Here is a 12,424-nt window from a genome sequence, read left to right as displayed (position 1 = left end):
CTTTCAGTCTCTGTGTGTCTTTCGATCTGAAGTGAGTCTCTTGTAGGTAGCATATATATGGGTTTTGTTTTAGTATCCATTCAGCCAGTCTGTGTCTTTTGATTGGAGCATTTAGTCAATTTACATTTAAGGTAATTATATGTATGTTCTTATTGCCATTTTATTAATTGCTTGGGGGTTATTTTCATAGCTCATCGTTTCCCCCTTTTTTTTGTTGTCTTGTGAGTTGATGACTATATTCAGTGTTATGTTTACATTCCTTTTTATTTTTTGTATGTGTATCTTTTATAGATTTTTGGCTTTTGGTTACCATAAGGTTTTTATGTAGCAGTCTTTATATATATGTGATTGTTTTGAGTTGCTGATCTCTTAATTTCAAATGCATTTTTTAAAAACCCCTGCATTTGTACTCTCTCCTCACAATTACTGTTTTCAATATAATATTTTACATAGAATAGTTTTATGTATCCCTTCACTACTTATTGTGAATATAGATGATTTTACTACTTTTGTCTTTTAATCTTCCTGCTAGGGACTTTGCTGGTGATGAGGTACACCTGTAACATATAATATTGTACATCAACTATACTTCAGTTTAAAAATTAAGGGGACTTCCCTGGTGGCACAGTGATTAAGAAACCTCCTGCCAATGCAGGGGACACGGGTTTGAGCCCTGGTCTGGGAAGATCCCACATGCTGTGGAGCAACTCAGCCCGTGCGCCACAACTACTGAGCCTACGTGCCATAACTACTGAAGCCCACTGGCCTAGAGCCCGTGCTCCACAACAAGAGAAGCCACTGCAATAAGAAGCCTGCGCACTGCAGCAAAGAGTAGCCCCTGCTCGCTGCAACTAGAGAAAGCCCACATGCAGCAATGAAGAACCAACGCAGCCATAAAAACAAATGAAAAAAAGCAAACAATCTTCCTCCTAAATTTGTGCATGGGTGATTCTTTTTAACTTTTATTGTATGTTTACCATTGAGCCTTTTTATTTTGTAATTTTCTTTTTTTAAAAAATTTATTTTTTATTTATTTATTTTTGGCTGCATTGGGTCTTTGTTGCTGTGCATGGGCTTTCTCTAGTTGCGGCGAGCAGGGGCTATACTTTGTTGTGGTGCATGGGTTTCTCATTGCAGTGGTTTCTCTTGTTGCAGAGTATGGGTTTTAGGCATGCGGGCTTCAGTAGTTGTGGCGCATGGATGGGCTTAGTTGCTCTGCGGCATGTGGGATCTTCCTGGAGCAGGGCTCGAACCTGTGTCCCCTGCATTGGCAGGTGGATTCTTAACCACTGTGCTACCAGGGAAGTCCCACATTTTGTAATTTTCTTGTTTCTAGTTGTGTTCTTTTCTTTTTTGCCTAGAGAAGTTTCTTTTAAAAAAAATTATTTATTTGGTTGCACCAGGTCTCAGTTGCGGCAGACAGCCTCCTTAGTTGTGGCTCGTGGACTCCTTAGTTGTAGTACGTGGGCTCCTTACTTGCGGCATGCGGGCTCCTTAGTTGTGGCATGCAAACTCTTAGTTGCAGCATGCATGTGGGATCTAGTTCCCTGACTAGGGACCGAACCCGGGCCCCCTGCATTGGGAGTGTGGAGTCTTATCCACTGCACCACCAGGGAAGTCCCTTTAAAAAAAAAATTATTTTTTATTTTTGGCTGTGTCGGGTCTTAGTTGTGGTGTGCAGGCTCTTTGTTGTGGTGTGCGGGCTTTTCTCTAGTTGTGGCACCTGGGTTTTCTGTCTCTAGTTGTGGTGTGCGGACTCCAGAGCACGTGGGCTCTGTAGTTGTGGCACGTGGGCTGCAGAGTGCATGGGATCTGTGGTTTGTGGTACGTGGGCTCTCTAGTTGAGGTGCGTGGGCTCAGTAGTTGCCCCACGGTATGTGGGATCTTAGTTCTCTGACCAGGGATCAAGCCCACGTCCCCTGCATTGGAAAGTGGATTCTTTACCACTGGATCACCAGGGAAGTCCCTAGAGAAGTATCTTTAACATTTGTTGTAAAGTTGGTTTAGTGGTGCTGAAATGTTTCAGCTTTTGCTTGTCCTAAAGGTTTTGATTTCTCCATCAAATCTGAACAAGAGCCTTGCTGGCTAGAGTATTTTGGCTGTAGGTTTTTCCCTTTTATCAGTTTAGATACATCATGCCACTCCCTTCTTTCCTGCAGAGTTTCTGCTAAAAAATCACTTGATAGCCTTATGTGAGTTCTCTTGTGTATGATGTATTGCTTTTCCGTTATTGCTTTTAATATTCTCTTTTATCTTTAATTTTTGTCATTGTAATTCCACTGTGTCTTGATATGTTCCTCTTTGGGTTCATCCTGTATGGGACTCTCTGCATTTCCTGGACTTGGGTGACTGTTTCCTTTCCCAGGTTAGGAAAGATTTCAGCTATTATGTCTTCAAATATGTTCTCAGCCCCTTTCTCTCTCTCTTCTCCTCTTGTACCTCTTCAAAATATGAATATTTTGCACTTGATATTGTCCCAGAGGTCTCTTAAACTGTCCTCACTTCTTTTTGTTCTTTTTTCTTTTCTCTGTTTGGCATCAGGGATTTCCACTACTCTTGTCTTCCAGCTCATTGGTTTGTTCCTCTGTGTCATTTAGTATACTGTTGATTCCTTCTAGTGTAGTTTTCATTTGTTTTATTGTAATCTTTTTCTCTGGTTCTTTATATTTTCTAACGCTTTGTTAAAAACTTCTAACTTCTCCCTCTATGCATCCATTCTTCTGCCAACTTCTTTAATCAACTTTACAGTCATTACCCTGAATTCTTTCTCGGGTAGATTGCCTATCTCCACTTCACTTTGTTCTTCTTCTGGGCTTTTATCTTGTTCCTTTGTCTGGAAGTTGTTCCTCTGCTGCCTCATTTTGCCTAGGTTGCTATTTGTATTTTAATGTATCTGGTAGGTTAGTTATGGTTTTCTGACCTTGGAGAAGTAGGCTTCTGTAGGATACATCTTCTGTGTCCCAGCAGCACGTTCCCCACTTGTTACCCAAGCTATATGCTCTTGGGGTTCCCCCTCTGAGGGCTGTGTGGGTCCTTCTGTTGTGGTGGGCTGACTATATGTGTGGTCTGGTAGGCTTGGTTGGCCCCTAGCCCTGTTGGTTGCCAGGCCCTGCCTTGTGCAGAGGATGCCGGCTACTGGTTACCAGGGACTGGTCCAAAGCAGCTGACTGCAGAACCCCAGGGGGCCCTGGGGTAGTGCTGGCTCACTGGCGGGCAGAGTCAGGGTCCAGAGCACCCTGGGGCTCTTGCCCGTCTATTGGTGGGTGAAGCCATGGCTTGGGGTTAGTGCTGAACTACTTGCAGGCAGAGCTGAGTCCTAGAGTCTGGGTGCAGGGCCCTGAGATCCCAGAGCTGGTGTCACACAGCTCACGGGGGGAGACCAGTTCCTGACACAGATGGGTCAGGGTCCAGGGTGTCCCAAAGCCTGTGTTGACCTGCTAGTGGACATGACTAAGGCCCAGCTGGTCGTAGGGGAGGGTCTTTCCTTCTGTGGGCAGGTGGTGTCTGCAGCCTGCAGGACTGTGGTTTCCTTGTGTCTGGTGTCTGACCTGTGGTGGGTGAGGCTGGTCTAGAGGCTTGTACAGGCTTCCTGGAGGGCTGGGCCGGTGCCTGCCCACTGGTGGGTGGAGCTGTGCCTTGGCCCTCTGGTGGGCAGGGCCGAGTCTAGAGACATGTCTAGAGGTGGCTGTGGGCTTAGGAAGTGTTTAGACAGCCTTTCTGCTGATGGATGGCTCTGTGTCCCCCCGTCACCCACCAGTTAGTTATTGGCCTGAGTCATCCCAGCATTAGCACCTACAGGATGTTGGGTGGAGCCAGGACTTGGCATTAATGAGTTAGAGGGAGGATCCCACGGTGGCACCTGCGCACACGAGTGTCCATGCACTAGAGAGCTCTTAAGAATGCTGCTGCCAGTGCCTGTGTCCCCAGGGTGAGCTGCAGCTCCCCTCCTGCCTCTCTGAGAGGCTCTTCAAGACCAGTAGGCTCCTATCAAATTATTGCTTTTGCCCTGGGTCCTGGTGTGTGTGAGATTTTGTGTGTGTCCTTTAAGAGTGAAGTCTCTATTTCCCCCAGTCCTGTGGGACTCCTGAAATTAAGCCCTGCTGCCCTTCAAAGCCAAATGCTCTGCGGGCTCATCTTCTTGGTCCAGGACCTCCAGGGCGGGGAGCCCAGTGTGGGGCTCAGAACTCTCATTCCTGTGGGAGAACCTCTGCTCTATAATTATTCTCCAGGTTGTGGGTCACCCACCCCTGGGGGTATGGGACTTGATGATATCACAAGTCTGCCCCTCTTACCCGTCTTGTGTGGGTCCTTCTTTATGTCTTTAGTTGTAGAAGCTCTTTTCTGGTAGGTTCTGGTCTTTTTCATTGATGGCTGTTCTGCAGATAATTGTGATTCTGGGGTGCTTGTGAGAGGTGAGCTCTCAGGGTCTTTCTACTCCTCCATCTTCGCCCATCTCCCATGTATTCTATTGATAATACGAAAAAAACCCTGGATACTGACATAGTCTTTGCTGCTCCTCTCGTCTTTGTAGCCTCTTCAATGTAGCAGTCTGACTGGCCTTTTTACAACACAAAGTTACATCACTCTTCTCCCTTGGCCATTGCAGAGGAAACGCTCTGGCTCCTACAGTGGCCTATGGGACCTATACAACATGCCCCTTTGCCTTATTTGGCCTTTTCTGCTACTTGCCTCCCTCTGACAGGGCTCTGCTCCAGCACACAGGCCTCAGTTGTTCATATTTAAGAGGAAGGAAATTATGTAATACTGCACTGTACAGTGTGGATCATATATATTGATCTTTTCTTCTTGGATGATTGGGTTCTTCATATACAAGTGGGCATACCATGATATGGGAATAAACTGTATTGCATGGAATCATATGACAGAGTGTGGTGGACTTGTGGTTCAGTGGCTAACCCAGTATATAAGCATAGTTATACCATGGATTAGGGTTACAACCTCAGGTATTTCTGTTACTCTGAGAATGGACAGTGATCTCTTATAATTCTCAAGTAGAAAAGTAACTAACCATTTTCTCTAAGCCCTTATAAGGTAAGTATTTCATCTCAAGGTTGAAAGAACCCCTGTTTATGGGCTCAGATAAAGGTATTTTATTAATTTAACTAAACTGCTTTAATGTATCAGTTTTAGGGAGGTGTTTTCTTTGAAATGAAAAGACTTGATCACTCACTCAAAGGTGGCATTGGTGGCTATTCAGTTGATCATTTTCATATCAACTATAGGAAAGCTTCAAGCCAAACCTTGCCTGGCCTTCTAATTTGTAAGCATAGCTACCTAGTGACCTCTGACATGCAGGTTTTCCTCTGCTATGGTATTTGGATAAAGGGAATGTCATTGCTCTTGAGAAAGAGGAAGCAGGTGAAAAGAACTACAGAGAGCTCATTCAGTAACATTGTACAGATCAGGGGAGTCACTACTGGGCACTGTAATAGTTACAACTATAAAACAGAACAAATATTCTTTGAATTTAATATGAGAATCTTGATACAAGGAGGCAAGAATTTTACATAGGCTCTTATGGCACATGGAATGATTCAGGGCATATAGAGAATCAGCACACAATACAGAATAAGGGTGACAAAACATGAGCATCTAAAACAGGATCAGGATGGGAACGTTCCTTTCATCCATACTTACTCTTTAGTAAAGAGCAGAGGGAGTTAACATTGGAATCACATTCTATGTTATTTATAATTTATGGAATAAGTTTGTTGTATATGTTGTATGTGTATACTGATTGATTAGTAAACTAAGAAACAGGAAAGAGGTGGGAAGTTGTGACTTTTCCAAGAGCAGAATCTATAAAAAGCTAGAGTAGAGGAAAGAAGGAGGAAAGTAGTAGACATTAAGGAAGAATCTTCATTAAGATCATAAGATGCCCCCTGGCCCCATTTCATCCTAGTATTTAATCAGATCCTCCTCTCATTGCCTTCTCTTTGTGACCCAGTTTTTTTTTAACAACTTTATTGAGATATAATTCAATACCATACAATTCACTCATTTAAAATGTACAGTGCAATGAATTTTATTCAGAGTTGTGCAACCATCACCACAATCGATTTTAGAACATTTTTTATTTTCCCAAAAGGAAACCCCATACTCATTATCAGTCACTGTCTATTCTCCCCCAATGTTCCAGCCCTAGGCAACCATGTGATCCAAGTTTTACAAGTTGTTGATTTGAAATTCTCTGCTGCCTTCCAAGTTCATTCTACTTCAAACCATTTGATTGATCACACAGGTACAGTCAGAAAACTGTAACTAATCTTTGTTGATAAAAGTCTTGTAAATCAAAGAGTGACATATAACCGCATTCTTAGATATATCTCATTATATACAGCTTCTTAATCATGATTTTCAAGTGGTTTTTTTTTAAATTTTTTATCATAGATGTAGACCTGTTAAATATACCCTCAACCTCAACCCCTGACTGATCCTATAAGTAAGCTGTAGGGGAAGCTAAAGTGTTGTCAGTAAGTTGCCTGGCACATATGGAACCAGAATAAGGAGGCTAGTTAGATGGTTCAAACATGGAGTGGCACCACTCTCTTAGTCAGAATGTGGTTGGCAGAATAATGCCCCCACCAACCCCCATAGATACCTGTGTCCTAATCCCTACAACCTGTTACCTTACACAGCAGAGAGGACTTTGCAGATGTGATTAAGTTAAAGTCCTTGAGATGGGGAGATTATAGATTGGACACGCCTAGATAATCCACCATAATCACATTTCTTTATAATGGGAGAACCTTTCTGTGGTGAAAGGGTGATGGGATTATGGAAGAACAAGAGATAGGGCAGTATAGGAAGAGCTCAACCCACCACTGCTGGCTTTGAAGATGATGGCGAGAGGCCACGTGCCAAGGAGTGCTGGCGGCCTCTAGCAGCTGGAAAAGGCAAGGAAGTAGATTCTCTCCTAGAGTTCTCAGAAGGGAATACAGCCCTGCTGACACCTTGATCTTAGACCAGTGAGACTCATGTCAGACTTCTGACCTATAAAACTGTACAACAATAAATCTGTATTGTTTTACGCCACTAAATTTGTGGAAATTGGTTACAGCAGCAATGAAAAACTAAAACACAGACCTTATAATGTGGATCTAGGCAGTAAGCCTTCGGCAAGCACACCTTCTCCTAGAAAAGTGCAGGTGGGCCTTGCCCATGTTTGCCTCAGTGGCTCTCCTTTCTTTGTATCTCAGGTGTCTTCCTTGAAGCCCTTTCTTGAATGACTTATTTATTAAAATGCATTTAATGAGAACATAGACTTAAGAGTTAGGTGGGCCTGTGTTAAATTCGGGCTCTGCCATTTTACTACCTGGATAACCTTGGACAGGTGATAATATTCTAAGCCTTGGTTTTTATGAACAAAGTGAGAATAATAATACCTACCCTTTGGGGATATTTGGAGGATAAAATGATATAATATATGTAAAATAGCACGATGCTTGATATATAGTGAGCCCCTAATATATGATAGCTGTTACTATCTTCTCCTAAAGCCTAGAAGGAATTTGCCAATAGCATGCATTCTAACACTTGCTCAGATACAAATATATTAAGAACTATTCGTACAGCTGTTGTGTTTCGGTGACTGTGCCACAGGATTCTGTTCATAGCCCTAAGGGTCCTGATATTGAGACTTTTAACTGAAAAAGGCTTACTTTTGGAAACTTCAGTAAGTTAAAACCACCTTTGGTTTATAGTGCAGTATGTAACACCTTTTAATATTTCCTTTATTCTTCAAGCTAAGGTGAAATAGGATGTATTAAAGAAAACCTGGAATTGTTTCTACAGTTAAAAAAAATTCCTAATGACTGGAATAATTTCTTCACTTTAAATCCCTACTGCCCAGCAAATGGCTGACACATAATAGGCAGCAATAAGTGTTTATTGAACTGAACTAACCTGGCCTCTAAGCACTTACTCTTTCACAACCTGTTTTATCTCGTTTGTTGCTAGTCTGATTTAGGCCTGTTTTTTGGGCCTTGCCTATTAACAGCAGTTTTGAATGGCTTTTTTTTTTTTTTTTGCGGTATGCGGGCCTCTCACTGTTGTGGCCTCTCCCGTTGCGGAGCACAGGCTCCGACGCGCAGGCTCAGCGGCCATGGCTCACGGGCCCAGCCGCTCCGCCGCACGCGGGATCCTCCCAGACCGGCGCATGAACCCGTGTCCCCTGCATCGGCAGGCGGACTCTCAACCACTGTGCCACCAGGGAAGCCCTGAATGGCTCTTTTTGCTCCTTGTCTTTTCCCTCTTGATTTTCCACAGTACCAGCAAACTAGGCAATGACTGTTGTACAGTATATCCTCTTCTATTTAGTCTTCTTTTTCTTTGACCCATTACATACTGCCTAATAGCCATATTTTAAACTCAATGTTTCCCAACTTTTTATGGCATGGTACACTTAGAAAATGATGATATTTGTGTGGTACACTGGGGTAGGAAGCAAGCCGTCTTATGACTAGAGGTTTTGGATTCTAAAGGCTGAGTCACCCTCTCAGTACAGCCGTCCCCTAATTTGGGCACACCGGTATGCCTTGGTATACTTACTGGGAGGCTCTGCTTAATCTAGCATTTTAGACTAGCTGCAGTTGGAATTCATTCTGTCTTTTACATAGACAATTAATGAGCACTGTTTGTGTCCACGCTAAGCTCTAGGGGAAAGGAATTGAGAGCACTGTATCAGTCATTCTCCTACATGAGCTCTTAGTTCCAGGCAGACAAATCTGTTTACTGGCCTCCAAGTGGGCCTTCAATATTCCTCTCATACATTTGCTTATGTCTTTTTTGTTTTTGAATAACCTGTATTTCCTTTGTCATCTCTGAATCTTCCTCCTGTCTTCTCCATGATGCTGTCCCTAATACAGTTAAAATATGGCAGTTTTGTTTGTTGTATTCTATTACATTTATTAACTCATTCAAGTTTGGTGCCCTCTGTAAAGCCCGTATTCTTTCTTTGTATTAATTCTTATTCACTTACTTTCTATCTTATATTTGTCAGTATTTTCCCTTTATAAATGTTCCTATTGTTCTTATGCTGATATTTATCCTGCTCACTCTTCCTACAACTTTGTATCATATAAATTCTGAGGAATATTTAATACTATTACAATAAATATAAAATAATATTCATTGTGCGTATATATTTATCAGGTAATAGCAAATGTTTTTTGTGCTCTTATTTGGACCAGGCATTATTCTAATAGCTTTATGTATATTTAACGTATTTAGTCTTCACAGCAGCCCTATAAATATAAAATATTTTTACATCTCCATCTTACAGATGAGGAAGTTTGAGACACAGGTTAGTTAAGTAACTTGCCCAAAGTTGTACACTATTAAGTATCAACGCCAGGATTGAAATGTAATCAGTTACAGTGGGCAGTGTTGACAATGAGCCCATACTAATAAAGCATTCTGTAATACTGTGCTGCAAAAAAGCCAAGTTATAGATGTGTGAGCAGACCAGTAGGTATTTAGTACTAAACATGCCCACTAAGGTGAGTTAGGCTATATTACTTCTGAGTTAGGAAGAAAGAGAAGTTGTAGTCATAAGAAATATACAATCTGGAGAGTACGATAACATGTAATACCAGCAAATGGTCAGTGATATAGAAATCAATAGTTAATAAGAATATTATTTATGGAGGATCAACTGTATGTGCCAAGAAATGAACTGAGTACTTTGCATATATTATCCTATCGAAGCGTTATCATAACACTATTGAGTAGTTGCTGCCAACCCTATTTTATAGACGAGGGAAAAGAGGGACTTCCCTGGTGGTGCAGTGGTTAAAAATCTGCCTTCCAGTGCAGGGGACATGGGTTCTATCCCTGGTCAGGGAACTAGATCCCACATGCATGCTGCAACTAAGAGTTCCCATGCCACAACTAAGGAGCACATGTGCCGCAACTAAAGGAGCCAGTGAGCTGCAACTAAAGGAGCCGGTGAGCTGCAACTAAGACCTGGTGCAATCAAAATAAATCTCAAATAGGTAACCTGCCCAAAAGTTACTGAGCTGGGAAGTGGTAGAGCTGAGGCTGGAATCTGGGCCCATCTGCCCTGTTTTCTTTTCACTGTGCTGTCCTGCCTCTCTGATGGTAGGTGCCCTGGCAGAAGGGCAGGAGACACGCAGGCGAGCCACTGTTAGAATGTAGTTAGAGCTGTGCTTAACTTTGGAAAACAGTAGTGATAATGGTACTTTTTTTCTTCAAATTAGAATTTGAGGAAGGAATATAACCAACATTCTGGAATAAACCCAGTAAAAGTATTATTCGTTTTTGTTAAACCATTACCTTGTGATCTTGGCTAAGCTTCTTTCTCTTTTTGTACTTCAGCTCTATCTTTCATAACATATATGTGGTTAACAGGTATCTATTTATATCCAAAGATGTTTTATGATGTTAGGAGTACTGTTCAAACTCTGGAAGTAAGTAGTAAGTACTACACAAATACTAAGTTTTAGTACTTAGCTTGAATATTGACATTTGATATCACCATGTTTTTCCTTTATAGCATCACACCTTTACTTCTTTTTTTTTCATTCCTAGGCAATATGCACATAGTTTATCAACATGATCACAATTTTTAGATAAGCTAAAGTTTTAATGGAAAATGGGGAGAAAACTTAAGGGGTACATTTTTTACCATGCTTTATATTATTGTCCTGCCCATTTCTTTTAGAATACAAACCAATTCACAATGCCCTACAGAGCATTTTAAATTTACAGAGCCTGTGGAACACTGCCCATTTTTGCAAATGGAAGGTCAGAAACAGTTATTTGCTACACAGCAAGCCCCACACAGGCAGCATCTGCATCTCGGTCATATTTGTATTTCCCAAGAGGCTATTGGTTGAATAATTGAGTTGTTGTTTTCTACCTTTCTTTAACCTTCACAGTTCAATTTGTTCGCTTAAAAGAACTTCTCATCACAATTTTTGAAAGCTTAAACACTAAGGTTTGTGTTTATGTAGGTATGTAAAATGACAATTAATTACAAAACGCTGTTTTATGTCTTAGCTAGTGAAAAATGATGGCCTCTCTTTTATGACTTCTATAAACCAGTAAGAGATCTGAGCACCCAAAGGCTTATGTTATTGTTTAAAGATTCTTTTGAATTTTCTAATAAACATTAGGAAAAAAAAAACCCTCACAATTGCGCAGAAAGTCTGATGTTTTATTTTTATTTTTTATAAATTATTTAGTTTTGGTTGTGTTGGGCCTTTGTTGCTGTGCGTGGGCTTTCTCTAGTTGCGGCGAGCAGGGGCTACTCTTCGTTGCAGTGCGTGGGCTTCTCACTGCAGTGGCTTCTCTTGTCGTGGAGCACGGGCTCTAGGTGCACGGGCTTCTGTAGTTGTGGCACGTCGGCTTCAATAGTTGTGGTGCGTGGACTTAGCTGCTCCGCGGTATGTGGGATCTTCCTGGACCAGGGATCGAACCCATGTCACCTGCACTGGTAGGCAGATTCTTAACCACTGCACCACCAGGGAAGTACCCTTAATTTTTTCATTGAAGTATAGTTGATGTACAATATTATATGTTACAGGTGTAAAATATAGTGATTCACAATTTTTAAAGGTTATGCTGCATTTATAGTTATTGTAAAGTATTGACTATACTCCCTCTGTTGTAAAATATATCCTTGTAGCTTATTTATTTTATACCTGATAGTTTGTACCTCTTAATTCCCTACCCCTATCTTGCCCCTCTCCCCCCCTCCACTGGTAACCACTTGTCTGCTCTCTGTATCTGTGAGTCTATTTCTTTGTTATATTCACTAGTTCATTGTATTTTTTTAGATTCCACATATAAGTGATATCATACAGTGTTTGTCTTTCTCTGACTTATTTCATAATAAGAATATGAACTGCATAATACCCTCCAGGTCCATCCCTCTTGCTGCAAGTGGCAAGTTTTCATTCTTTTTTACAGCTGAGTAGTACTCCACTGTATATATACACACCACATCTTTATCCATTCATCTTTTTTTTTAAATTTTTTATTTTATATTGGAGTATAGTTGATTAACAATGTTGTGTTAGTTTCAGGTGTACAGCAAACTGATTCAGTTATACATATACATGTATCTATTCTTTTTCAAATTCTTTTCCCATTTAGGTTATTACAGAATATTGAGCAGAGTTTCCTGTGGTATACAGCACACCTTTACTTTGCTGTCTTTTTTTTCCCTCCTGACACTGACAAAAGAGATTTGTTCATAGAGAACTGACTCTGAAGATGACACTCTTCATTGTATCTCAATGGCTTAGGCTCCATATGTGGTTTCTTCTCTGTCTTTAATTAAACTTGTTTTTTTCAGTGCTGTAGCGGGGAGCACTGTGTTGACACAACTCGTTCTTGTACAGAACAGATTAAAATGTCAGTGTTCCAATGTTCTCAT

General features: G+C 41.3%; 1 protein-coding gene across 5 annotated transcripts in view; it reads right to left on the bottom strand.

Annotated features, from left to right (window-relative positions):
• Positions 1 to 12,424, bottom strand: part of LOC149744695 (protein VAC14 homolog) — a 77,973-nt gene that overhangs the window by 34,013 nt on the left and 31,536 nt on the right. For all 5 annotated transcript variants that reach the window (XM_089902449.1, XM_089902447.1, XM_089902452.1 and 2 more), the window contains one exon: positions 1 to 12,424. This exon is cut by the window's left edge and continues 34,013 nt beyond it. In XM_089902449.1, the coding sequence (XP_089758575.1) occupies positions 12,396 to 12,424 (29 nt within the window). In that variant the 3' untranslated portion in view covers positions 1 to 12,395.

Source organism: Delphinapterus leucas, chromosome 20 (assembly GCF_059928025.1).
Source record: "Delphinapterus leucas isolate spDelLeu-1000000601 "Yukka" chromosome 20, BTC_Dleu_Yukka2, whole genome shotgun sequence".
NCBI lineage: Eukaryota > Metazoa > Chordata > Mammalia > Artiodactyla > Monodontidae > Delphinapterus > Delphinapterus leucas.
This window is presented reverse-complemented; position numbering and strand designations above follow the sequence as displayed.